Below are 27,191 nucleotides of genomic sequence, written 5' to 3' on the forward strand. Positions count from 1 at the left end.
CTGCAGCAGCTTGCAGAGCACTGCCCTGCAACAATTAGCTTCCACAAAGTCAGAGGCTGCTCTAACAGATGCAGTGTTTGGACATGTAAGGAAAGGGCAAAGCCTCAATGTACATGAGTTCCTGATTTCAGAACACAAAATAATGACCAATTTCCTTCTGCTGCACCTCTCATCTCACTAGCTCCTCATGGCAGACAACAGGTTAAAAGGAGTGCTCAGAGACTGTGCAGAAGCTCTCCTGGGGTACATTCCCCATATCACTTAGCCCAGGCTGAGAGAATGCTCTGTGCTTTATCAAGCCAATCAATCCTGCAGCCCCTGGAGGCACAATGTTGGCTTCCCACCCAGGGTTATCTGTATGCAAAACTCACAAAGGCAGGTGCCTGCTGGAACAATACAGGTGCTGGCCAGGATGGGTCCTGCTAAAGCACTGAACTGGCTGCAACTGGCTTTTAAGTGCTGTTTTTACCCTTACAGACATTTGGCCAGACAGCCCCACTTACCAACGTGCAGTACAGTCCCAACTGCCAGTCACCAGCACCAAGGATCCCCCCCCTGCACAGCAGCCTCAAGTCACACCAGCTCCTCTCACAACAGAGATCATTCAGTCAAACTCAGAGACATCAGTTATAACCTCCTCCAGAAATCAAACATCCCTGTACTCTGAGGAAGTGGGTTCCCTGCTCTGTAGCTGGGAAAGTGTCCCAGGCTCTCCCTGCTGGGTCACTACAAGGACACAGTACCTATAAATACAGGAGTGCCAGGGTGGTGACAAAGCTGAGTGCCACAGCGTACCTCAGGAGAATCTCTTGCAGGGAGATAAACAGTAGCAACAGCTAACAGGGAAAAAGAGATCTCCCTTCTCTGAGATGCTGTAAGTGTACTAAATATTTACAGTCCAGGCAGTAAACGGAATTAAACTGTTTTGAACTTCCAAAAGGCTCTCAAAAGTCATTTGTCAAAAAAACATTACAGAAAGGAACACTCTCTCATAAAGAGTAGAAAAATTAAGGAGAAAAAAAAATGGAGGCAAATGTGGAAAAAATGTGAGCAACTGAGAGCATCCACAAAGAGATGTGCATTTCCAGAGAGTTGGCTTTTTATGCTGCCTTTGAGAAAAGCCATCCTCCAAAGCAGCAATCTGATAACTTCACTATCTCCTCTCAGCCTTGACAGCTATTCCCCTCTCACACAAGTAAGGCAAAAGTTGCAGGAACAAGGGAGGATGTGGAGAAGGGAGATGCACAGGAGGATGGGGAAAAGATGCTGCAGTTCTCAGCACAGGGTACAGAGGGTGCCAGATGGTCGTTTTGTCCAAGCTTCAAAAATAAACCAACCAAAACAAAACAGCAGAAGATATACTGTCAGGAGAACATCTGATGAAAGGCTAGGGCACAGGAAAGGAAAAAAACCTGGATGAAGAGTGGTCAAACCAAGTGCCTGAGACCAGTCAGTAGCTCCGGGCTCAAGCAGTTCCTCTAGTTCTCTGGCTAGCAAGATGTTTTCCAGCTCCCCAGGCTTGATATGTGTGTGAGAAGCCAAAAGGCAAAGTCTTGGGCCTTGTGGGGTCCAAGCAGAATGTGAGCGCGTGTGCAGGCTTGGAAGAGGGAAGCAGCCAGGCTGGCAGTGGGGCAGGGGCATCAAATGGTCTGATAGTGTTGTCTCAGCCTCGCCTGCAGGAACTCGTGGGTCAGGTTGTGCCGAGTAATTATTCCAACAATCTTAAAGAGGAAGAAAAAAGGAAAGAAAGACATGTCAGCATCACAGACGTGCAGCTAAGAGATGTGCTTGGCAGAGCTGTTCATCTTTCCAACCCAAAAGAGCAAGTGAGAACCTCCACGCAGTTATTGAACAACACAGGGCTCAAGTTCAAAACCAGCAGCCCCTTCTTGAAGCACATATCTACACAGGCAAGACACACTGCTTTAACTACACCCAATCAGATAGCTTAGCTCCTGCTACCACATCTGGACACAGCAATAGTTACCCTTACCTATAAAGGGAAATATTTTTTTTCTGTTATAATACATCCATGATAGCCTACAGATGTAAAAATCCTTCAGAGAGTGAAAGCCATTGGAAATGTCAAAGCTGTCTCATATGGCTTCATTAGAGACATTTCTCGTTTGCCACAAGACAATTGCAGACAGCTCATGTGAAATACATCCTACGAAGCTCTGAAGATGAAACAGTAAAACTAGCAAAGTGAATGCATGCTGACTGTCACTAGCTGGCAGGTCACAAAAGGGGCCCTCTCTCCCAGTCTGCTGGGATCAGTCAAATTACACATTTCACCCAATGAAACAGCTCAGTAATTTCATACAGTGGGAGTTTAGAGCTGGGCTGCTCTCTGGTACTGCACGAGCATCTCGTATTAAATGTTGAATGAGTTTACAGCACGTGTTTTCCAACAGCTTCTTTAGGGCAGCTATTAGGAACAATTAAAGGCAAAGACAGCACTGCTGTCTCATTAGGACATTGACTATTATTATCAGGATTTTGCTTCCCTGTTCAGGCTTAAGGGAAACACCTTCTCATTATGCTTATAGGAAGTTACTGACACCTACTGACTACTCCTGCACACTGTAGATGGCAAACAGACAACTATGGTGAAACAAGCACCAATTTTTTTGCTGCCCCTACGAGTAAGAACAGGATGCAAGTTCCCATCCAACAGAAAAACTCCTGCCCCACCATACAGGAAATTCTACTCTTGGTCTTGAATAAGGCTGTTGAAGAGGAAGTCAAATTGGTGACTTCTGATAAGCTCAAGGACTCTCAGAAGGTGCATGGCATGCTTCCACATGCTGAGAGGAGGCAGGCTGCACGTCCTAACCTTTGGGCGAAGGCAAGGAGCAGACTTGGAAACTAAAGATGGAAATGAAGTCCCAGGAATTAACAGTGCTCCAGGGCCTTAAGACCACTGTATGGCAACTGCTGAGTCACAGCCTGAACCACTCTCATTGAGCACCTGGAGAAAAGACCATGTCAGCCCTGGGAGAACAAGTGAAGACAATTCACTTGTGTCACTGGAAGAGGCGAAGCCAGGCTGCATCCCTCTTAGACCTCATTTTAGGGCTGACTGCCACTGAGGGAGGATCTCTTGTTGGAGATCCCTCCTTTGGGGAGTTTTTCCTGCAAGCCTCAATCCTCAGAGACAGGTGAGCATCCTTCTTTCTTTGTAGCACCTTTTCATTGCTTTGGTCCTGTTGCCATTACACCATTATAACCATCATGTTCTGACTCCATTAAAATGTATCTGTTTGACATTATGACATATCAACTCTCTCAAAGGTGAAAGCATTGGAAAAAAACCCACATCTGCTTCCTTGCTTAGCAGAGACTCACCTCTCCAACTGCATTCACAACTGGTAAGTGCCTGAGTCCCATTGTCCTAAACAAGTTAAAGACTTGAGATACATGAGTGTTTGGAGAAACAGCAAAGGGTGATGGGTTCATGTATGGGGTGACATCCTAAGAAAGAAAAAAAAACCAACAGGATATTATTTACAAAAGGCATTTTCAGGAGTTCTAGAAATCACTAATAAGCAATTGCTGTAACCCCTCCAACTCACTGACCTCTGGACAGCATATCCATCTACAGGTGTACTCTTTTTCTCTACAAAGAGATTTCCTTTTTGGAAACCTCATTTGTCACAGTTGGTTTTATCCCATAATCTTGCAGAAAGCCTCTAAGCAGGATAAATCTACGTCCATGGAAAAAAAAGAATCTATAGCAAAAAAACCCACTTTGGCCTACACACTGGGATGGCAGTACACCCCTGAGAGCTTCAAACAGGTACCAACACTTTGCCAGTCCATCAGGCAGGAGCCTCACCTAGCAGGAAGCTAAAATAGTAGTGTTTGAGAGTGAAGAGCACCTGTGTGGAACACTACTTCACAGCAGGTGACGCTGGCCTCTGCTCTGAAGGTCAGGCTTGACCATGCTCTTAGCACTTTTTAAAGGCTTAGGACAGCTCTAAATGTTTATCAGGAAATACTGTCACACTGCAGTGCATCTCTTACCACTATCATGCGAGGGTTCAGCAATGTGAGGTCCAGGTCATGGATATCTGGATAGCGAGGATAATCCTCTGACATTTCTGCGTGAGACAGACGAGGCTGACTTGCACTCTGCAATTAAAACAAATGCCACTGGATCAAGGTGTCACCTTCCCACGTAGTCTGCAAGCAGCACAGCTAACCATGCCTCCCAATGCCCTACGCTTCCTCAAACTGCCTTCCCTCTCCACCTGCCCCAAAATGTCTTCTCCAAAGGCATTCCTCCTAGTTGCTCACCTCAGCAAACCCATACAGACTGAGAGAGTAATGCATATGCTCTTCAAACTCTGACACATCCTGGCTGAAAAGGACTTGGGGATACTGGTAAGCTGGACGTGAGCCAGCAATGTGCCCTTGCAGTCCAGAAAACCAACCACATCCTGGGCAGCATCAAAAGAAGCACACTCAGCAGGTCGAGGGAGGTGATCTTGCCCCTCAGCTCTGCCCTGGTAAGACCTCACCTGGAGTACTGTGTCCACAAGTGGAGTCCTCAAACAGGAGAGTGGTAGATCTGTTGGAGCGTGCCCAAAAAGGAGGGAACAGCTCCCTGCAAGGACAAGCTGAGAGCTGGGGCTGTGCAACTGGAGAAAGAAGGCTGCAGGGAGAGCTGAGAGCAGCCTGTCAGCATCGAAGAAGGGGACAGACTCTTTAGCAGGGTCTGTTGTGATGGGACAAGGGGAAACAGTTTCCAACTAGAACAGGGGAGATCTGGATTGGATATAAGGAAGTTTTTTTTCCAATAGCAATGAAGTACTGGCATGAGTTAAATGTCTCCAAGGATGGGACTTCCAAGTCAGTCTGAACAGGGTTCTGAGCACCTGACCGAGCTGTAGGTATCACTGTTCACTGCAGGAGAGTTGGACTAGATGACTTTAAAGGCCCCTTCCAACTCCAAAGATTGTGTGATTCTATGAACACGTGGGAAGGAACAAAACAGGATTGTGGAAACTGGGTCTCAAACACAAATGCTTATACTAATCTCAACAATAACTGAAAATCTCCTGGGAAAACCTTGGCACATTGGCAGTAAGAACATAAAGTATATGCTGCTTGAATTTTAAGATCTGCCCTCCATTCCCCAGTTCTGATTGCACCCTCATGCAACAGACACTCGCATCACCTGATTTTCTTCTCCCCAAATACAGTAGCTGTTCTCTTTCCTTAGATGCAAAGTGTAAAAACAGATAAAATACACTTGTTTGCCCATAAATATTGTCCCAACTTGTTAAGCTCAGAGGGCAGAGATGCCTTTGCTACAGTTCTGGGGTAGGAAGACTCACTGACTGGCTCTCAGAGTAACAAACACCCCTGACAAGTAGAGTGACCAGCTGCGAGCGCAGGATCAAGCCATGGAAGGTCAACGGTCTGAAACGTTCCTCCATAGTCCACTCTTCACTGGGAGACTGGTCAGGATACAGGTTGGGGTAAGGAGTGTATCTGTGAACAAATGCATGTTGTCAGTTGCCTGAACATAAGGAGAAACAACAGCTATTTCTGCTCTTTGCAACCTTCTCCTCAGGGATTCTTGCTAGAGACAAGCAAGTCTTTCCTCCAGACACTGAGAGAAGGGTCAGGTGCCATTGCCATGGAAAGAGTATTACACCAGCAGCACAATGGAAATAGTCTCCTAACTATCAGAGTTTAAGTTCACTTCCCACTAAAGCAATTTTCAATGCCAAATTACTCAGCTTCTAATAAAAGCTGAAGTATGTGGTGAGATGTCAGCTTGTAACTCCACCCATACATGTCACAATCACTAGGTTAGAGACTGATGAACTACTCTGGGCTTCTCCTTGGAAACAACTGCAATGCAAGCCTAGTGACTCAGCCTAGTTACCAGAAAGGCAGTATATCAAGTACTACAGAAAAAAGTCATCTGCTCCTCTCCTGGGAAGAGTGAGCTTCACAGAGCTCTCAGGTTTTCTGCAGAAGATAAGGCCTCAATTTCTACAGCAAAGACATTTCCCCAGGGATTCTCTCTCTCCAGATAATATTTCTGGGTAGGTATTTGATGGAAATTTAAATTAAAAGGTCAGTCAACACCAAGCCATTATCCTGGGACTGAGCCCCAGGAGCAGGTTCCAGCACAGCCTAACGAGTCCTGACAAGTCACCTCTAAAATCATGGATGCTAGTCCTGCTTCCTCCAGCCCATGAAGTAATGGGCACTGTATAGAAACACTCTGCTTCCAAACCTCCACAGCTAGCACGATCTCACCTTCTCTCCAGCATTTGTTGCAGCAAATCCTCCTTTTCAGGTGGCTCCTCTGTCGTGATGTGCTCATCGCACATGTTGCGCAGCTCACTCGAAGGATAGGATTTCATGGACTGACTCCGCTTGCGCTGCTCTCCAGCTCGGGTGAGAATGCTGGATTTCTGTGCACAACAGTTTTCAGATGTCCACATGAACAGGTCAACAGTTGTCAAAGAGCGACTACAAACTATTTGTTTAGGAAGTCAGGCACCATGGGTACACTGCGTTATAGCCAACCTTAAATTTCATCCTCCCCAAGAAACTAAAGCATTCTCCCCAGTCCTCCTATGAACAAGGGAAGCGTTTAGGCAGCTTCATCAGTCTCAAATGTGGGTTCAGTCCTTCAGTGCTGAATCCAGAATTTCTCCATCTCTATCCTCAACTGGATACTTCGAGGAACCTTCCTAACCTTTGCTTCTGAAAATGCAGCCCACTGTTCTGCCTTTGCTGTGATGGAATGGAACTGCATTTCTGAAAATGTATTTGGGTGGGTGCTCATGTCTGGTCTGAATCCTGCATCGAAAATAGTCTACAGAACAAAGGAAGGGGTCTTCCACCTGCACAACCAAGCTCCTTACTCTTTGACTTAGTGAAGAAGCTGCTTCTTACCTTGAATTTGATGTTGTTGCTGATGAGCTGATTTCCCTTCATGAACTCCCTCTCATTGCCCCTGTTCTCAGTCACAACAGGGAAGGCATGATGAACAGTTGTGCGCAAGATGCTAACGAGGGACTGGATTCGGGTGTGGGGGTAGACATATGTCAGGTTGGGTTCCATGATGTCGCTGGCTCGTAGCCTGAGGAAACAGAAAAATCCAAGATTGCTGCATGCATCTCACCTGCTCCTCAGACCTCCACCTGTCCAACCCTCCTCAGTGAGGGCTCCAGCTCCTATTTCCTGCTCGAGCCCGATGCAGTTTCCAGCTCCTCTCACAGCCAGGTTTCCTGGGCACGCAGCAACATCCTCCCATTCCAACATTCCTTTCCGAGGAACGTTTCTAAGACAAACTCTAACCCACAGCCCTGCCAAGAGTAGCAGCCTTACTTATCCATTTCCACCTCTGTTTCCCACTCCAGAAGAGGCACTCCTCTCAAGTTGACGTGGATGTCATAGATTCCTTTGTTGAAAAAGTCTCCTGTCCATTTGGCTACCTGAGGAGCAAACACAAGGCCTGCTGAGTAGCTCCAAGTAAAAGACTCTTTGGCTCAGTGTGGCTCTGGGAGGAAGAGAGACTCAGGTTTGAGAAGCCAGAGCTAAAACCCTGCACTCACCATGAGGGTGATCATTATTGGGAGCCCATATGTGATTTCATTGGTGGATTCAATGAGGATTACAGTCAGGCTGATTGTCATGCGGACCACTCCTCCCAGGAATGCTGCTGCCCCAATCAGTGCAAAGGTCCCTGAGTAGATGTGATCCAAGCCGATATAGCTAGGGGAAAACAAAGAGCCCTGAGATTAGAATAACCTGACTGAGAGCTCAGCATGCCCCTGCAGCACATCTCTCACACACATTCAGTGCACCTTTTGAGGAGGTTGGCGACCAGGCGTCCGAAGGCAGCCCCACAAAGCAGTGATGGCACAAAAAGACCGCTGGGCACAGAGATCCCGTATGTCCAGCAGGAGAGTAAGAAATAGAGAAGGAAGAACAAGGAGAGTGTGACTGGGCTGAAAGTACCTGCAACACAAGAATAATCATGACTAAAGGGGAAAAGGCCTGTGGAACAGACAGCAGACTTGCACCATCCACCCCTCAGCTCGCAGCAGACCCATCTCACAACAGTCTCCCAGTCCAAACACCCATGAAGACACTGAGTAAACAGAAAAGAAGGAGAAGCAAGCCTTTCTTCCCATGGAGGGGACCTTACTCTGTTGTATCAGCAGCCCCCTGAGCTTGAAGATGCTTTTAGCTTTATGGTTCTTGCGACAAGACTGCTTTCAAGCAAGATGAAACTCTGAACCCTAAGGATAGCACAAGGCTCTGCCTGCTAGCTACTCACCGTCTTGATGGAAGAGCTGGAGGATAGCTGACTCCTGAGGGTTGAAGAAGAGGGTGGCCATGTCATTGTAGGTTTCATTTGGGCAGAAAAATGTTTTGATGCTTGAATTCACATCCTCTGACATGCCCTGATGAAGAACACAAAGGACATGGAGAGTTAAAATCTACTCCCTGCTATGCCAGCCACTGTGCAGAATGGGAGTAACCCTTCTGTACAGGGCTCTCAGCACACAGTTTGAGATGATCAACCAAAACAGCAATGGCAGACATCAGGCATGCAGCATCAATGGGCTGATTCACAGCTTGAGCTCATCTGGCAAGCTACAAAAGCACAAACTGCAGCTTCCATTATTACCTTAAGGTACTGCAACTGTCCATAAGCTTTCATTCAAGTTTTCTGTAGGTACCACGTGCCACCAAGAACTCATTACCTGCCCACACTCCTCTGAAGGGTGAGCAATATGAACAAGACACGTGATCCTCGTGGAAGATTCCTCACCTGCAAACTCAGAGTGTCATTGCCTGTGTGACTGGTGGATGACATCTGCCGGCATTCCCCCAGGACCATGGAGGCCACAAAGACTACAACAGTTGTGGTCAGAGACACAAGCAGGCTCTCCAGGACTCTGCAAAGCACACAGCAGAAACCAAACACTGAAGCCACACACAGACCTGTAACCCAACGTGGGCTCTGAATACGACCAGGGAATAGATAGAAGCAGATGCCACAGCTTAATACTTGAAGCAGGGGAGCCTGCAAGACAGGCTGAATTATGACTTGGTGGCCAGGATTGCATTAGCTCCCTTTTTTAATTTCCTGCCCCTTAAGGGAGCTATTTCTGTTCTCAGAACACGTAGTCACATACAAAAAGCCACAGGGAAGGGTTCAGTGATGACACTGTTCACATGGAAACGATGTTCTCTGTATCCCTACAGCGTAGAAGACTATCCTGTCTAGACAGCACTGGACAGGTTGATGCATAGTCCTTCCCACCTCTTTTCTAGCTACTGAAATACTTTTTTTCCCCTCCTCTAAACCTGGGCTTCTCATTTAAGAACACTGTCTACAGCAGTTAGCTTCCAGAATTACATGGCAATTCTCTAAATACCACAGACAGAGACTAGCTGTGGTTTTAACCACACAAGATGATAATCTACTCTTTCCGCATCTGTTTGGACAAGATACACACAAATCCTGCATGGAGATGAAGCTCTACTTTGCTCAGCTGTAAGCATCACAGCCCCCTTCACAGCCCATATAAAGGGATTCTAGCTTTTGTTACCCCACCATAATAACTACAGAAACAGTGGCAGACTGTAACAATTCATTTCTGGCATTCATTTTTAAGTTCTACAGATGCTTCATTTTGTGACTTCAATACAAATACATCCAGCTTTTCCTCCCCAGGTTCTCTAGATCCATTTTGCTTTGGGATGCTGGACACATACAAGAGACACCTGCACAAGCTCAGGAGAGCACAAATACCTGACAAGCTTCGGTTTGGGATGCACGTTCCGCATGCGGTACTTGGCGAGCCTCTTGTTCAGACAGTTGAAGGTGGCTCCAAGAAGGCCTCCTACAATCCCCATCAGAATGAAGAAGCCCAAGTCCACAGCAGTCCAGAGGTGGCATTTCTTATCAGACTCAGAGCACTATGTGTAATTAAGCATAAGAAGCCCATCAGTAGCTGCAGTTTCCTTCCAGTGCTTCTCTCTTCACAGTAAGATTCTTTTAGCAGCTATGACCATAGCACAGCAATCCTGTCTTAGCCTACCAATGTGCTGCTAAATGATGAGCACTAAATCTTACCTTAAACTCTCCAAAGTTCAGCAGACCAGGGAGCTGGAAAGACCCCCAACTTCCAAACTGAATCCCAGAGCGGAAAAAATTCAGGGTGAAGGTGGCAGCCATGGAACAGAAAAGCTAAGGAAGTTAAAATATGGAAAGAAATAAGAACTCCTGAAATTAAAAGTGGCACAGTCAGCCCTTCCTTGAGACTTATGGCTGGGGAAAGGAGCTCCAGAACCTTTATAAAAATGGTCACTGTGCTTTATGAACACCAGGCTGTACGAAAATGGTCCTACCAAAGGCGCCCATTTCCTGCTGCAGAAGAGGGTAGGGTTAGAAGGCACTACTATAACCAGCTATCTGGCTTCCTACACAAGAAAAGTTAGGAATTTCACCCAGTAATTCCTCCAGCACTTTTTTAATCAGAGACAGTAATGTACAGCTAAAAAAAAAAACAATCACAAGGCACCAGTACAGCTTGTTTAGAGAGGGAATTGAGGTCTTCATTGGCTCTGACAGAGCTGCCACTTTAGCAAACATCTGGCTCCTATCCCTGCTGAGAAATAGCAGGCTAAGTGAATCCCACCAACAGGGCATTTTGTGTAAGAAATACCAAAAACATTGTGAGATAGGACACATTCTCAGAAGAACTGTCAATTTCACAAAATTTAGCACTACATGCAGAGAAATCCACAAGTAGGAGACACAGGACACTGCTGCAGTACAGCTCCCCAAGGCAGAAGACAGCAGAAAGAAATTCAGCTCCTGCTTACTCTACTCCCAGAGAAATGGGCTGCAAAGGCCCAAGCACAAAAGCCATTTCTCTCATGTGCCTGAGAAAACTATGCCACCTGCAAAGCTGTCCTGTAGCTCTGGATAGTACCAGATTACTCTCTGCTCTTGATCTGTATTAATTGTGGGGCACTGATAGAGAAAGCAATCCCTCCCCTACCAGAAGAGCTCAGGAGGAGACACAGGGCAATGTGAATGCCCTCACAGAGAACTTCTGTCCAAGGTCCAGCTCAAGGAAGAGACACACACGAAGAGCCAGTCAATACTCACCACTTTCCATGTAAGCCCCTGGTTCCAGAAGGAGGAACCTTCTTCCAGGCTGAAAAGAGTACCCCCAATTGGGGCTCCGAAAGCAGCTGCAACCCCTGCAGCTGCTCCAGCAGATACAAAGTCCCTTTTATCCCTGGATAAGGAAAGAACACCAGTTTAGCAGTGCAGAGCCATGAATATGCTTAGATGCCACAAAATAAGGAACTGTTCCCATTGATTGATATACTCTTGGGGTACATTAAGTGACAGCTGGGAGAAGTACTGGCCATGGAAAACAATACCATTTGGTCAGCAAGCTGTTGCAGCATCACACTCTTTCTCCAGAGCACCAGTACAGGGCAAAGCACTGTGGGGCTACGTGGCTGCTGAGTATACAAGGAAGCATCCCAAATCAAGGTGCTCTAGCACCAGAGTGGGAAGGGCAAGCTTTTGTTCACATTCAGGTAGGCTCCAGAGAAGGCAGGTCCACCTTGGTCATACAGGGTGCATAACTGAGCTTGTTACCAACAATAAAGCCATTTAACCATTCAGATTGAAGGTTTTAAGTACGTAGAACTGAGCAGCACAAAAGAACATTGGTGAATAATGGAGACTCGAGCTGGGATCCCTTAAGGACAGCATGGAAGAGTTGTGTTACTTATCCTGGTTCTGTCCTGCTGCAGAATGAGGCTGCAGGGTACCACAGAAAAAAGTGAAAAGCCAAGTGACTGATTCATCTCAGGCAGCCACCTTCCTCCCAGGGAAGTATATTCAATTCACCCTTCCCTTTCCTTCTTTTCCACTTCCTGGATACAGTACCTGTCACTGCGGAAATACGGAAAGTTGAACTGGATCTTCCTCAGTGAGATGCTCTGGAACTACAGACAGTAAAGATTCAGAAACACAGGTGATGGAAACTTACTACTCACAGCACTCTTACGAAGCAGTGGTGTGAACTACTGGTCCCTAATCAATGTTCTGGAGAACAAAATGATTTTCTGCCCTGGCCAGCACTAACCTGTGGCAAACCTGCACCCACGACAGCACCACTGTGAATCATTGGACCTTCCTTCCCAACAAAAAGACCTGGAAAAACAAGACTGATAAGTCAGCATATTTCCTGCCCTCTCCCCTGCTGGCAATGCCAGGACAGATCAGCTCACTGCTCCCACGGCCCAGCACAACTCCTCTGTACCAGGACATAAGTGGTTTCCAACACCTCAGCTGAGTTCAGGCTTCTCTCAAGAGAAAGGGAGCTGTTGAACACTGTGCCACCCAAAGATTTGTGAACAGACTTGCAAAGCAGGCAGAAGGATTCCAAGACTGCTCCTTCAGTGACTCTGAACCCCCCAGGCTACTGTGTGCCCTGCTGCTTACAACACAGCCTCCTTTACACTGCTCTGAACAACACATTCTGGAGAATTCTCACATCTCCCTCTCAGACTGAACCACAGAGAGACACCTCTTACTAGCCTACCCCCAACAGTCCCCTTCCTTCTGTCTTACTGATTCTGACAACCAGCCCATCAAAAATCATTCCTCTGGAAAGGCAGAGAAGCCTTCTGTGCCCTCCCCTTCAGGGATCCCAACAAGATATCACAGCCCTTCTCTTACCTCCTGCTACGCTGAAGAGCACTCCCACAGCTTTGCACACCACCGTCCGGAGCCGCACAACCCCTGGAACTTTTACCCCATTGAGGTAGCACTTAATTTCAGGAATTCCTGATCCAGCTGCCACAGGCTGCAGAAAGGAAACACTGATGCTGTGCTGCATTGATTTCAAAGCTGACTGACAATATCTCAATCAGAAGGCACAGAAAGGGTTCGGTAGACATCCAATAGGACTGTTAAATTAGTTTGGTGCTGTGGCAAGAAGGAAGCTTCATACCTAGGACCCATGTGACAGTAAAGGAAGGCTGTGTAAACTGCAGCAGTGGACTTAAGTCTTACCTGGATCAGGACTAGAAGACTTGCAAGAAAAACAAAGGTCAGGTTGAACCCCAGCAGCTCCAGTAAAGACAAGGCAAGACAGCCTTTCTCAGTGCATTCTTCCACCGCTGCACAGAGGGTCAAGGAAAGCAACATTCCTCCCACTGACACACAATCATTCAGCACTGTCCAGCATCAGGAGCTAAACTTGTGCTTCCAACTCCAGCCAGGGCAGATGACAACCCATCAGGAAGCCAGAGCTCAAGGGTTAGCTACAAGGGAGGGAAACAACTCATTCTTTCAGAGATGAGCCTTTGCCCACATGCTGACATTGAAACCACTTTCTTGGTTTCAAGGGCTGAACAACACAGACAAGTTAAAAACCTGATTAATCAACAATGTGACTGGTGGCAAAAGTCTGAAAGAATCAGCTGTTCTGAGCAAAACATGGCAATAGAAAGAAAGGGTCACTCAAGTCTAAGAGGACTCCATCCATCAGGTAAAGGATACAGCTTTGTACTACCCGGAACTTGAGCTGGGTAAAGAGCCGAACAAAGAAATCCACAAAGAGGCCCACCTATGAGAAACAAGACAGACCTGTCATCAGAAATCACTACATACAAGTAACAAAGACCACTCATAGCAAGCCCTGCCAGGAATACACACACGTGGGAGGACAGGGGATGAAGAAGGCAAAATAAGTACTCAGAGTAAAGTAACCTGGGAAGCTCCAATGCAATGCCTCCCTTGATCTCACTGAGACAGATCCATCCCAGAATTATTCCACTTCAGAGCACTAATCTGGTAGTGTTCTTAACACAACATACATTGAAGTACAGGAGAAAGCTGATGTTTAATGGGGCATGCAGTCAGAAAAGCTGATTTTCAGGCACATAGAGTGAAGTCTGCACTGCCAAACGTAAACACAGCTCTACTGTAAGTTGGCATTCTATTTGATTGAGTGCTTACTTTGGACAAGTTTTTTTTCTGCATGCACAATTAAAGAAATTATCAGAATACTTTTCAAAGAAAACACAGAAAGACCTGGAAGAAAAAAAGCTCTCCTGGAAAATAATATATCAACATCACGCCATAATTCCCAGCAGCCACCTCCAGCCAGTAAGCTCTCCACTTTGTGAAAGCAAATGTTTACTCATCTTTTCTCCTTTGCCACTGACTTCTAAGTTAATCCTGCTGATCTTTCCCCAGACAGCATGATCCTTACCAGCCCTGTGCATACTCCAATGGCAAAAACCATCACCCATTTCACTGCTTCATAGTTCCGTGCTTTCTGTTTAGAAATAGGAGGGGAAAAAAAAAGAGCCAAGTCAAAGCAACATACAAACAGGGATTGGAAAAAGGTGGACTTTCTACAGCTTTAGTTCTCAGGACACTAAAAGCTGAAAATAAAAAAAAGAGTTCATACCTTGTTGTCCATGCTCTCCAAAACTTCCAAGTATGGGTCATTGATACAGCGATCGTAATCCAAGCTCTGAAAGAATGCCAAAAGGTCAACAAAAGAACATCTGCTGCTACGGAGCGTGCACACATCAGTTCACAGATGACCTTGTTAAAGATTACAAGAGTCATTACTTCCCCAAAGCTTGTTTTGCAAACAAGCGTGGGAGGCAAAACTTCTGTAAACAACTCCATTGAAATATTTCCAGGAGAGACAGACTCTGATGATTGAGAAGTTAAAGAGCAGACCAAGACAGGGAGCAAAAAAAAAAAAAACCAAACTGAAAAACATAAATTAAAGTCATAACATACAGATTTAGACCTCACTTTTTTCAGGTGACTGCGATGTGACAGTGCAGGGGTTACAGCAGATTTAACCATTAAGTACAGCAGAAGCATTAGGTAGGAATTATTTTCTCAGCAGGCAGCATCAGCTCTCAAACTGAGTTTATCACAGGAGGGAGATAGAAGTAATAGTTGTCCCACAGTAGCCACAAAGTATCATTAGATTTTACCTGTATCAGCTTCACCTTTCTGAGCCAAAGGGTAACAGCTCAGTAACGTCCATGCTACTCTAAGTAACCCAGGGCCACTATTCAGACACATAAAAACCAAATATCTCCTGTAAGAGTCAGGATCTGATAGATGGGAAGATCTGCTTCGAACCAGCATGACATCACAGACAGCAATAAAGCAGGGAGCAAAGAGTTGCAGATGCTTTCCGTAGTCACAGTGACATAAGACCACAGGAGACTGTACATTTTGTGTTAAAAAAATAATAAAAAGCAACAGAGAAAATGCACTTCTTCAACAGGAACCCGACCTCAGCAGCATATGTTCAAGACCGACTGAGACAGGGCTCACACAGGGTTTTAACCTCCAATGCCATGTCAGAGGATATGGAGCAGGTCTCTGCATGTGGTGCCAAAGAAATCTAAGTACAGCGATGTGTTTGAGTCCTTGCCCCATCACAAACTCAAGCTGATCAAAACGTGTGTGCAGCTCTTTCACAGAATCACAGAACTGTAGGGGTTGGAATGGACCTCAAGAGATCACAGAGTCCAATCTTTGCTAAAGCAGGTTCTCCACGGCAGGATGCACAGGAAAGTGTGGGACAGCTCGGGAATAGCTCCACAGGAGGAGACTCCACCACCTCTCTGGGCAGCCTGTCCCTCCAACAGTAAAGAAGTTTTCCTCACATTAATACAGAACTTACACGCACCTGTTTTTGCTCAATGCTCCTCGTTCTATTGCTGCAGAAGGAGACCAACCCCACTGACTCACAAACTGAAGCATAGGAAGTTCTGCATGAACACGCATGGGAACTTCTTCACAGTGCAGTGATGGAGCACTGGAGCTGCACACAGAGGTGGTGGAGTCTCCTTCTCTGGAGACTAATATTAAACCCACCTGGACACCGAGCTGTGCAGCCTGGGCTGGAGCTGCTTTGGCAGGGGGTTGGACTCGATGATCTCTGGAGGTCCCTTCCAACCCCTACAGTTCTGTGATTCTGTGACTCAACTCCTGTATCTATTTATTACTAACGAGGAAGTGGATGTTTTATAGCTCACCTCGTAGTCTTTGCGCGGGAGGATCTCATCTTCCTCTTCGTGAGTTTCTCCTAGGATCGTCTACAAAAGAAAAGGGCAACACGAGATGCAAAACCATCAGCAGGATGCACTCAGAACCAAAACGAGGCCACATCCCATAGCCGCTCACGAAGCTTATTCAACATATTTCAGACAAGCGCAGAACCACAGTTCCTATGAGACCGCAAAACCGCCCCGAGGTCACCCAACCCCCCCACCCACGTCCCTCAGCGCCACATCTCCACGCTGAACACCTCCAGGCCCGAGCCACCGCCTTACACGCGCGGCTTTGCGTTACAGCTCACGGCCGCACCGCCGCCCTCAGGGACACAACGCCAGGCGGGCGTCCCGCTTTCACCCCCGGCAACGGGAGCGGCAACGCGGGCTGAGACAGCAGGCCCGGGCCCAGCGCTACAGCACCGCCCAGCAGCCTGCAGCCCTGAGGCAGCCCCCAGGCGGAGGTGCGGCGGAGCACAGCCGTACCAGCTCCTCGGGGGTGCGGCTCTCCCGCTCGCCGCAGCAGCGCGGGCAGCAGCAGCACAGGGCACCGCCGCACCCCGCCATCATCTTCCGCCGGCGCCGCCCGCAGCACGTGACCTCGCGGCGGCGCTCACGTGACGCGGCGATGCGCGGGAGGTGAAGGCGCGGAGCCATGTTGGATGAGGGAAGAGCGGGCATCACGTGATGGATGGGGGGGGACAGCGGGGCTTAAAGGGACGCGGGATGGGGCCGCCCGCGATGCGCAGCGCGCGACGCCGCGGGGAGGTGAGCGGGGTTGGGGGGGGAGGAGAGAAAAAGAGGGAGGCGAAAAAGAGGGAGGCTTCGCACCCCACCCTACCCCACCCCTAAAGCGGGTTCAGCCGAGGTGACGGCACCCGGCCCCTTAGAGCCAGGCGTCCCTGCGGGGCGCCGGGATCCCCATGGGGCGGGTCGTTATAGGGCTGATCCCTATAGGGCTTTCCCGTGAATGCGCGGTCGCTGTGCGCTCCCCCCGTGAGCGGGGCCCGGGGTGCTCCGTGCAGGTGTAGTGGTGGGGGCTGCGGGTACCCCGCATCGGCACTGCGATCTGAGCGCTCCTGGTACACTGAACGAGGCCTTCCTACCGCCTGCGTGCTTGGGGACATCCAGCAAGAAATCGGCGCAAGAAAACCTCACCCTATAGAGGCACCGATAAGCCAACCCTCCTTGCGTGCTGGCTGTTCATCCCAGCGGGGAAAAACACCCTGAAATGTCGTGATCCTCAGCAATGAGGGATATGGAGGACTGCCCCTATAGCCTGAGCAGTGCTGCGGGATGGCCCCCAGCTCTTGGCAGCTCGCTGCTTCTGAGTGCTTGGCTGGGGCTGCTGCTGAGCAGTAGCTGCTGCTGTGTTTGTGGGGAGGGCTGTCAGTACCGCGGAGGTTTGAGGCTGTCCGCTGGCAGCAGCCGCAGCCTTGCACTCCTTTCTCTTATCTCCTGCCAGCTGGAGTGGTCCCCAGGTGGTAAAAGCAGACTTTCTCCCAAAGGGGTTTAGCTTGGTGGCCAACTCAGTGTAAACAGCAGAAGGGAGAGTTCAAAGTCTGGCTGATCTGAACTCAGATTTTCTGGAGAGGATGGCGTGTGTGCTATCTTGAGGATCAGCTTCTTCCAGAATAGGCTCTGGTGTTATGTAATGACAACATGCTGCTTCCCCACGACAATTTTAAGCTTCGGGAGAGCAAACAACCCAAATGCAATTCTCACAGCAGCTTTTCTTTAGTTGTGTGTAATTGCTCCCTAACTTCCAAGGTGTTGGAGAAATAACATCAAGCAGTTGTGGCCCAGGGAGCTCAGTGCAGTTGGATACCCTATACTCAACTTGCAGAAATGCTTGGCTTTCTGTAAAGCCAACAAGCATACCTGAGCAGTCCAAGGGGCAGGGAAAGATGGGGTGGTCTCTGACCTCGTTTCCAAGCAGCCACAGTCAGTGGGGAAAGGAACATAACAGCATGTCTGGTGAAAGAAATAGCTGAGCAAGTGCAGAGGATGGCACAGTGCAAACATCTTATGGAGGTGGTGTGTCTTATGGGGTGAGAAATGCAACAGGCATTTGCAAAAGACAAAATGAAGGGTGGTGTACAGGGTGCCGTGTTCCTGAAAGGATTCTGGTTTTTCTTGTGAACCTGCCCCATTAGGAGTTGTCCTTATCTCCACGTTGTAAAGAAATGCTGCCTTTTGGGAATAAACAGATGGGAGTTGATGAAGATGGATGCAGGCCAAGGGGCAGCTGCTGTAGAGGAAAATCTGCTGGCGTGTCTAGCTCGAGACCACAAGATCAAAAAGGTCTTCTGCTGATGCGTGTGGGCATCGTGGCCTGCTAAACTGCAGACAGGGTGAAAGTCATGATGACCTGACTGTTCTGAGAGCCAAGTTTGATCCAGCAGACACAGAGGAGTTGCTTCAAGGTGGCACGAAGCCATCTGCTGTGTTCTCAGCGCTGTGTAAACACACTCGCTTTACTGTGCTTTCACTGGATCCTCCTCCGCAGCTCTCGGTGAGGGCTGGTGATGACTGCTTGGTGATGATTACTGGTGCTCTTGGCACAGGATGATCCCTTTTCCTTTCACCTGCCATCCTCTTCCCACGCGGGCACTTAACTGCTCCTTGTGTGTCCTGTACCCACTGTGCTGCTCCTGTTCCCCTCCTCCAGAGCGCAAACCATGGTCAATGAGAACCAGCACACCTGCAGTGCCAGCTCCAGCTCCAAGTCTGATGGCGGCAGCAGCAGTGGGAGTGAGAGCTCCAAGGACAGCTCTCGCTGCTCCACTCCTGTCCTCGATGCCGAGCGGCACGAGCGGCTGCGGGAGAAGATGCGCCGGCGGCAGGAATCGGGGGATAGGTGGTTCTCCTTGGAGTTCTTCCCTCCTCGCACAGCCAACGCTGCTGTCAATCTCATCTCCAGGTGAGGGCTGCAGGGTAAGAGAGGGGATAGGCGAAGCCTCTTTGGTGGAGGGTTGGGAAAAAGTTAATGAGGCAGGCTCTGCCCCGTGCTCTGTCTCCCCTTCCAGGTGACGAAGCAGGTAATGGGGCTGTGCTTTCCTGCTGAGGAGGGTAATGGACACCAGGTAACTTATCTTCCTTGGAGGCCCTCAAGTGTTAAACATCGTGGTGGGGTTGTTGAGAGTGTCAGGCTGCTGTCACGTGTTTAAGGATGGAGCAAGGCTGCTGTCATGCTCTAGGTCTGAAGCAAAGTGCTAGGGGTCAGTAGAATGATACCTAAAACAGAAAATATTTCATGGGCGGTGTGCCCAGGTCTCTGGGACAGAGTCCCACAGGTTTTCAGAATCACTCAGCCACTGTGGTTTATGCCTCTGTATTACCAAGGACTAGAGTTTTAGTCTTTGAGACTGGTGTCCTCATGTCACAAGAGAGGTGATAGTTCTCAGCAGAATTAAAGGTTGTCCTGGAGCCTGAGCCACCATGTGCTCACCTAGAGGAGCAGAAGGATTCCTACAACACATTCTGTAGTTGCTGTATGCCAGTCCCGTGTTTACTTTAAACAGATGGCTCTGTTCTAGCCCAGAGGAGGAGAAAGGGAGAACTAGATGATCCTTTGTCCCTTCAATGAGGCGCACTTGGAAACACCACAGAGATCTGCCCTACCTTTCCATGTTTGTGGCCTGTACAGCTCAAAGCTGGGAACATAGGGTTCTGGCTTCACCTTCCAGCCCAAGGTTAATGGGATGTGCACTGTAGTCTACCAGAAGGTACATCAGTCTAATAGAACACGCTGAGAGGAAGTTTATTTGACAGAAGACTTAAAATACCTCTTTCCTCCAAGGGATTCTAAGCTCTTCCTCATTCAGCCTCACATGATTATTATCTTGATTCATTTCACGTTTGCACATGCTAAATTCTTAGTTCCACAGTCTTCTTGGTGGCTCCTGCTGCTGTCATCCAAGTTTTCTCTGCTTGTTGATGGCATTCCAGCAGGGAGCAAGATATCCCTGACGTAGAGAGGAGGTGAGCTGGCTGCCTGGTGGGTTAACACAGCTCTAAAACCCACAGGTTTGACCGCATGGCAGCGGGTGGTCCTCTCTTCATTGATGTGACGTGGCATCCTGCAGGCGACCCAGGATCTGACAAGGAAACCTCCTCCATGATTATTGCCAACACTGCAGTCAACTACTGTGGCCTGGAGACCATCCTCCACATGACGTGCTGCAATCAGACCAAGGATGACATCACAGGGCACCTGCAGAAGGCCAAGAGGCTGGGGCTGAAGAACATCATGGCACTGCGTGGAGGTGAATCCTTTTGTCCTAGGGCACTTAGTGGGGCTGAGGTAGTGCTGCTGCTGCATTCAGCTTCATGGCAAAATGAAGAAGTAACAGTTGGAGGGACTGGATTTATTCTCTTTCCAGATCCTGTTGGTGAGGAATGGGAGGAAGAAGTACTTGGATTCAACCATGCTGTTGACCTGGTTAAGCACATTCGCAGTGAATTTGATGATTACTTTGACATCTGTGTGGCAGGTATGATTTCTGTCCCAAAGTGTGGGGTAGGATCTGAGATGGGAGAGATCAGTCCAGCGGTCCCTTTCTGGACCTGGCTTGTAAGTGACACAGTGAGATTGATTCTTCCTGATTTCTGATGTGTTGTCTTGACTTTTCTTCATCCCCTCCAAAGGTTACCCCAAGGGTCATCCTGAAGCAGAGAGCTATGAGGCAGACCTGAAACACCTGAAGGAGAAAGTTCTTGCTGGGGCAGACTTCATCATTACACAGCTTTTCTTCCGATCAGAAACCTTCCTCAAGTTCATGAAGGACTGTCAAGCCATTGGCATCACCTGCCCCATTATTCCTGGCATCTTCCCCATACAGGTGAAATCAAGTTATTCTGGCTTGGGGAGGCAACATGGATCCATGTTGCCTCGTTTTGGGGTCAGGGCCTGAGAAAGGTCTGTGAATACCGTCCAGAAATGCCTGGGAAGTGCTAAACATGTGATAAATCTGTAGGTGGTTTGCTAAATGCAACTCTTCAAGCTGTGAAGGTTTTCTGTACCCATGTGGCACAGAGGGATATAAAGGACAGTTGCCTACCTATCCTGAGTGGTCAGACATCACTGTCAGCGTGCTGAGCTCAGGCACTGAGCAGATAAATGTGATGAAATCACCTGATCTGACACAACCACTCTGCATTACTATCCTAGGGATAGGGCCTGGCAGTACAAGATCCAGGAGCCCCCAATTCTCAGTCTCCTGCTGCAAAGTCGAGATCAAATAGCTGTGTTACTGGATGTGAGAAAAGGACCTGGAAAGACTGAAATCCTCTCTGTCTTCACGCAGGGTTACCACTCCCTACGCCAGCTGGTGAAGCTCTCCAAGCTGGAAGTGCCCCAGGAAATCAAAGATGTGATTGAACCCATCAAGGACAACGATGCAGCTATCCGGAACTATGGGGTGGAGCTGGCAGTGTCCATGTGCCGGGAGCTGCTGGACAGTGGCATGGTGCATGGGCTCCACTTTTACACGCTCAATCGAGAAGTGGCTACTACTGAAGTCCTTAAGCGCCTTGGCATTTGGAATGAGGACCCTAGGTGAGCAGAGTCTGCTGGTTTTAGTTCTTGCACATCCCATCTACTGAGTGCAGAAGGAATGAATGGGTTGGTTCTTCTCTTCTGCTTTTTTAAGCACCTTTCTGCATTTAGTTCATCCTGCCTGCAGGTCTGATAAAAGCTGGGAGGAAGGGTAGGTGGTGGAGGGAAGAATTGAAGTAGCCTGTTTTGTGGAACTTTAAAACCCAAACTCTTAGAGCTGCCTGCTACTTAGAAGAAACTTGTTGAGTCTCTCAATACATTCCCAATACAGGGAATGGGTTCTGAATCCACATCCTTCTCCGCAGGCAAGAGGAGAAGCAAAGGCATAGGAATAACTTTTCCTTCACACAGTGCTTTTCCCTTACCTCCTCATCCAATCTCAGGTGTCAGTCCTGCACTTAAGACACCTACCAAGCATCTGTGAAGGGAAACCTTTTGCATAAAGGAAGAAGAGGTTTGTTTGGTTCTGCCTTTCCTCTTGACAAACGGATTTCTTCTCAGCTCTTGCTTTTTGTTCTCTCCAGAGGCCAGCTCTCCAGGAGGAAGGCTTTCAGCCTCCTGTGGAAAGACAGCAGGAGAACTGTGTTAATTTCTGCTTTCTCTGTGCAGGCGACCTCTGCCCTGGGCAGTCAGTGCTCACCCCAAGAGAAGAGTTGAAGATGTTCGGCCAATCTTCTGGGCCTCTAGGCCAAAAAGCTACATCTATCGAACTCAGGAGTGGGATGATTTCCCCAATGGTCGATGGTAAGCTGTTAGCCTGCAACGGCGAGGAGGTTGGGGTGTGGTACAACAGCCTGCTGCACAGTTGATCTCTGTAGTTAGCAGGTGTCCTGGGCACGCCTCAGGCCTGGGAGAAATGATGGTTTATTATTGGAGTGGTTTCCAGATGTGTGGATTTCAATGAGTTGAAGAGAAGGGCATTGAGGAGTTGAGTCTTCTGGTCTCTAGGTGGATTGTGGTGGATACTTTTCCTGGCTGGCTGTTTTCTTGCATCATCAAACTGATGCGTCTTCATCAGTGCTCTGTCAATCCTGTGTCTGTTCTGCTTACAGGGGTAACTCCTCTTCTCCAGCCTTTGGGGAACTGAAGGACTATTACCTCTTCTACCTGAAAAGCAAGTCTCCTCGTGAGGAGCTCCTGAAGATGTGGGGAGAAGAACTGACTGGTGAAGAAAGTGTCTTTGAGGTTTTCACATGTTACATCACCGGAGAGCCCAACAAGAATGGACACAGGGTGAGAGGTGGCCCTGGAAGGGCTGGTCAGTGTGGCACAGAGAACAGTGCTCTTGCTTCTGTCACCTTGTTTTAAATGAGAACAATGGCAGTTTCCCAGCTACTGCCTCAGCAGTTTAAACTGAAGGGGGATACTGTTACCACAGAGAATCCAGTTGAGCCAGAGCTAGGGCTCAACATAAAAAGGAAGCTGCTACAGCATTGAGCTGAGCTTGCTTGCCTCCTAGAGCTGAGCATACCTGCCCCCTTGAATGAAACCTGTGAATTCCATCCTCAGTGAGAGATATGTTCAGGACCACTAGGGCATTTGAGTTCCTTCAGCGTCAGCTGGTAACCAGACAAGTGTTGTATGCACCCACGTTGTAAGCCATCTTCTCTCCTCGTGCTAGGTGACGTGTATGCCCTGGAATGATGACCCTCTTGCTACTGAAACCAGCCTTCTGAAGGAGCAGCTGGAGAAGGTCAACAGACGAGGAATCCTGACTATTAACTCCCAGCCAAACATCAATGGCAAACCATCCACAGACCCCATTGTGGGCTGGGGGCCTAGTGGGGGTTATGTCTTTCAAAAGGTACTGCACTCTTCTGCTGGCTAGCAGTAAATTGTGACCTAGTTCAGTTTCCACGAGGTAGGAAGGTCCTAGGCTTCCAACCACTCTAATACTTCTGCCAGCTCCTTATTCTAATGCTTTCTTGCTGAGACAAGGCAGAGCTCCTCTGGTGACTTAAGAGGCAGATTATGTCAGCTCTGTGGCTTACCTAGCTGTTTTCTCCCACTTCAAAACATTTTCTTGTTTTTACTCATAGCAAGCAATTGTTGCTAACCACTTCCCAGAGCAGAGCTATCAAGTTTCAGATTTAAAAATACAAAACCAACAATAAAACATGCCTGCCCACTGCAGCTGATCCCATTCCTGACACAGGAAGCACCCAAGTTTCTCATGCAATAGCAATCAGTGAGGCAGTGCCATCCAGCTTTTCATACTAACAGCTGGGTATTTAAAAGTTCTCCAGTATTTCCATCTTTCTCTAAGGCAGAGTTCTTCACCGATTGCCTCCACTGCAGCACTACTGCTGTGGTTACTTCTGGTCTGCAAGCACCCTTATCTCTCATGCCTGCTTGCCTCCCACTGTCATGCATTTTCAGGCCCTGCATCCTTGCCACTAATGGCTGTGATAGGAATCTCCTGTGTCAAGGTAAATGCCAGGCAAGGGGCTCATACTAGGAAACAAAGCAGCTGTGTTCAAAAGGGATCCGAATTGCTAAAGCCATGAAATGAGAGCAGATGGCAAATGTAGTTATGTTTTCAAAGAAAAAAACAAATTCCCTGAGGTGAGGGGAAATCCATCATCACACAATAGCCAGGAAATGGGGGGAGGGGAGGCAGTCAAGCACAGAGCAGCAGTAGATGGAGGAAGTAGAGAATTGGATTGTGTAAGCTCACTGGGAGGACTGAGGACAAAAGATGAGACTGGACAAAAGGCAGGGTGTTTCACAGCCCAGCTGAGACCCCTGACTTCTGCTCCTGCTAGACTGGGCTGCCTTAGCAGGACACTGCTGTTCATGGGGTACCACACAGAAGTCAAACTCCAGCTCCTTCCAGGAGTTCTGTCCAGTACTGGCTGCTTTCCAGGCCCAGCAATTGTGGTTACACTGCCTGGAGCGTATTCTGGCCTTTCTGCACACGTGGGTACAGGACAAACAGCTTGCAGCTTTCTTAAACAGACCAAGAACAGCCAGCTACCTCTGCTCTCCACGAGTTCTTTCTTTTTCTCAGCTCTTTTGCCAATTTGTTTTGCCCTTTGCTCCAGTCCCATTTGTAATACATGATCTGGGGATGGATGTAGAAGTCTTAGGCTGTGTGGTTGCTAAACAGCACAGGTTACAACTGTTCATTTGGTTGCTTGTGCGTACGTGTCAGCCCTGCCATGAGTTAGAGCTCTTATTCCTTCCCCTTTCCCACCCTGGCAGGCATACCTGGAGTTCTTCACCTCCAGTGAGATCGTCACAGCACTGCTCAAAGTGCTGAAGAAGTACGAGTTGCGGGTGAACTACCACATTGTCAACGTCAAGGTAGGCTGAGAGTTATGGGATACTTTCACCACCTTGGGAAAGAGGCAAAGGTCAAAGATTCAGACATCCCCAGGAACAAAGTGGAATGCGAAGGGAAAGTGAAACAAGTCAGCTGTGACCTGCTGTCTGGTCTCTTAACAAGGACAGGGAAATTGCTCTGACTCACTCAGTAGCTCCTCCAGCAGCTGTTTCAGAAAGGTTTTCTTTTCCTTGTAGGGCCAGAATATCACTAATGCCCCTGATCTGCAACCCAATGCTGTCACCTGGGGCATCTTTCCAGGCAGAGAGATAATCCAGCCCACCGTGGTGGATCCTGTGAGCTTCCTTTCCTGGAAGGTGAGTGCTTGCTGCTGGATAGTTGTGATACACTGGAAGTTCAGTGTCTGCGTCTGGTTCGTTTTGAGTCTGTGATACCACTTGCAGTTGAGTTCTGTGGTGGGATTAGCTTGCTGCAGTCTTCTTCCTCAGTGTATTTACAGCTTCTCTCCGGTGAGAGCTGTTCAGAGACACTAAGTAAATACCCGGGAGGCTGGGAAGCTGTCATCTCCATACTGGTCCCCTGAGCTCTGAGCTCTCCCTCCTGCTACACGCACAGGGGCAGTATTGAGCTGTTTTACTACGGGCATGTCTCATTTCTGCTCTGAACGGTTGTGTTCACAGTACCTCCCGCTGCCTGGAAAGCTCTTTGCTCAGCTCTTATAACTTTTTACTGTGAAGAAACAAGCCACAGGCACACGTGATGCTGACTGACCCAGTTGAGGTAGTATAAAATGTGCATTAAACCCCTACAAACATCTCTCTCTCCTTGGCAGGATGAGGCCTTTGCTCTGTGGATCGAGCAGTGGGCCAAGCTCTACGAAGAGGAGTCACCCTCCCGCATGATCATCCAGTACATCCATGACAACTATTATTTGGTCAACCTGGTGGACAACGACTTCCCACTTGAAAACTGCCTGTGGCAGGTAGTGGATGATACTTTCGAGCTGTTGAACTCTCCACCTCAGCAGTGAAAAACTCCTCTTCTACTCCTTTCTTCCTTCCATCTGCTGACTGCAAGGAGAGGAAAAAGCAGCTCCTGTCAGAATGCTGGAACACATGCTCCTAAAGCCAGCGAGCGTTGATGCTCAGAGCCAGGCAACTCTGCTCAACCCCTGCTCCAAGCTCTTTTATCCCCAACACAAATGTTCCCCATCCCTTTCCACTCAACAGCAGCCAGAAGAACAATCCGTACCTCTGAGCTGAGGCTCTCTGCTGAGCTTGAAGGCCCAATCTGCAGGATGGAGAGGTGCCATACCATGGTTATGTCAATTACAGCTTGTAGAAGAAACTTTCCATACCAGTGTGGTGCAGCTCAGTGGAAGTCTGGTAACTTTCTTCTGCTTATGCTGCTCTGGGGGGCAGAAATGCCCTTGGCAGCAACATCTATGCAAGGAAGTTATTGCAGAAGCTACCAGCCATGAAGAGAAGCTCAAGCTGCTTTCACATTGCACTCCAAAGATGCACTGCATCATAACTAGTATCAGACTCTTGTGCTCACTCCAGATTTTTCCTAACTCTTACTGTACTTCCTGATTTTTCATTTTTGTAATAGGAATACAAATTCCATTTCTGGATGTGATCAAATAGTAAATCACTCAAAGTACAATAAACTACACGTATATAGCTGTTTCTTGTGCTAGACTAGCTTCTTGTAATCAGCACAAAGAATAATGTTTGCAAACTAATCACTTTGGCCTAAGGGAAAGGCTTAAGAAAACAATGGGTTGTGAGGCAGTGCTGTCTCCATTGTTAACACATGCCCCAAAAGAAATATGAACAAAGCAGAAATAACCACCTCTGGTTGGCCAGAGTTCTGCATGGCTACGAGAGTGGTAGTCCTTCTCTAGTAACTATAGGAAAAGAATAACCTAATCTTTCTTGACCTAATGACTCTAGCAGACTTCAGCCTTGCATCAGTGAAAGGAAGGGCTGCAGGGGCAGCATTGTCCTTAATCCTGCAAAGCTACCCCAGGCTAGGAAAAACAAGACCTTGGGGCAGCTCCCAGTGGGATTTCAAGATCCCTGCTAAGCTGCAAGCATCTCTTTCAAACAAGCAAGGAAGAAAAGCCTTTTCCAGATTCTTCAAACCCTCTCATTACAGCTGTCTGAGGCTGGGTTCATATATCCAGGGTAATTACAGGGCATCAATCACAGGAGCAAGTAATGGGAA

At 48.2% G+C, this 27,191-nt stretch overlaps 2 protein-coding genes across 3 annotated transcripts; one reads left to right on the plus strand and one right to left on the minus strand.

Annotated features, from left to right (window-relative positions):
* Positions 1–1,022: 1,022 nt before the first annotated feature.
* CLCN6 (chloride voltage-gated channel 6) lies at positions 1,023–16,683 on the minus strand. The gene is made up of 23 exons (XM_065738177.1): positions 16,603–16,683; positions 16,102–16,161; positions 14,499–14,564; positions 14,298–14,363; positions 13,583–13,649; positions 13,094–13,200; positions 12,758–12,884; positions 12,162–12,229; positions 11,963–12,021; positions 11,165–11,297; positions 10,124–10,237; positions 9,800–9,966; positions 8,813–8,939; positions 8,315–8,441; positions 7,839–7,992; positions 7,587–7,746; positions 7,360–7,466; positions 6,925–7,111; positions 6,280–6,437; positions 5,343–5,499; positions 4,027–4,134; positions 3,349–3,474; positions 1,023–1,721 (listed from the first exon to the last, which is right to left on the minus strand). The coding sequence occupies exons 1-23, from the start codon at positions 16,681–16,683 to the stop codon at positions 1,641–1,643; spliced, it is 2,607 nt and encodes an 868-aa protein (XP_065594249.1). The 3' UTR covers positions 1,023–1,640.
* Positions 16,684–16,835: 152 nt separating this feature from the next.
* Positions 16,836–26,646, plus strand: MTHFR (methylenetetrahydrofolate reductase). Of its 2 annotated transcripts, none has more exons than XM_065738178.1 (12): positions 16,836–16,884; positions 18,788–19,039; positions 20,146–20,384; positions 20,502–20,612; positions 20,767–20,960; positions 21,426–21,676; positions 22,286–22,420; positions 22,729–22,909; positions 23,298–23,480; positions 24,881–24,982; positions 25,199–25,318; positions 25,795–26,646. In XM_065738178.1, exons 2-12 carry the CDS (start codon positions 18,798–18,800, stop codon positions 25,990–25,992), a joined length of 1,956 nt encoding a protein of 651 aa, XP_065594250.1. In that variant the 5' UTR covers positions 16,836–16,884; positions 18,788–18,797; the 3' UTR covers positions 25,993–26,646. The 2 variants fall into 2 exon arrangements, with proteins under 2 accessions (XP_065594250.1, XP_065594251.1); XM_065738179.1 differs by lacking the exon at positions 16,836–16,884 and adding an exon at positions 19,146–19,202 and having other exon boundaries at positions 18,967–19,039.
* Positions 26,647–27,191: the final 545 nt, after the last annotated feature.

The sequence above is a fragment of the Cyrtonyx montezumae genome, unplaced genomic scaffold (genome assembly GCF_038088225.1).
Source record: "Cyrtonyx montezumae isolate F1298 unplaced genomic scaffold, pur_monq_1.0 scaffold_21, whole genome shotgun sequence".
Taxonomy (NCBI): domain Eukaryota; kingdom Metazoa; phylum Chordata; class Aves; order Galliformes; family Odontophoridae; genus Cyrtonyx; species Cyrtonyx montezumae.

Excerpts from the sequence above, each read along its gene's own strand:
- CLCN6 (XM_065738177.1), bottom strand. The coding sequence starts at position 16,683 with ATGGCGGGGTGCGGCGGTGCCCTGTGCTGCTGCTGCCCGCGCTGCTGC. Across the intron at positions 13,650-14,297 it reads TTGGAGTATGCACAGGGCTG|GTGGGCCTCTTTGTGGATTT; the intron begins GTAAGGATCATG and ends TGTTTCTCATAG. Across the intron at positions 7,467-7,586 it reads CAATAATGATCACCCTCATG|GTAGCCAAATGGACAGGAGA; the intron begins GTGAGTGCAGGG and ends TTTGCTCCTCAG.
- MTHFR (XM_065738178.1), top strand. The coding sequence starts at position 18,798 with ATGGTCAATGAGAACCAGCACACCTGCAGTGCCAGCTCCAGCTCCAAG. Across the intron at positions 20,961-21,425 it reads CTGGCATCTTCCCCATACAG|GGTTACCACTCCCTACGCCA; the intron begins GTGAAATCAAGT and ends GTCTTCACGCAG. Across the intron at positions 25,319-25,794 it reads TGAGCTTCCTTTCCTGGAAG|GATGAGGCCTTTGCTCTGTG; the intron begins GTGAGTGCTTGC and ends TCTCCTTGGCAG.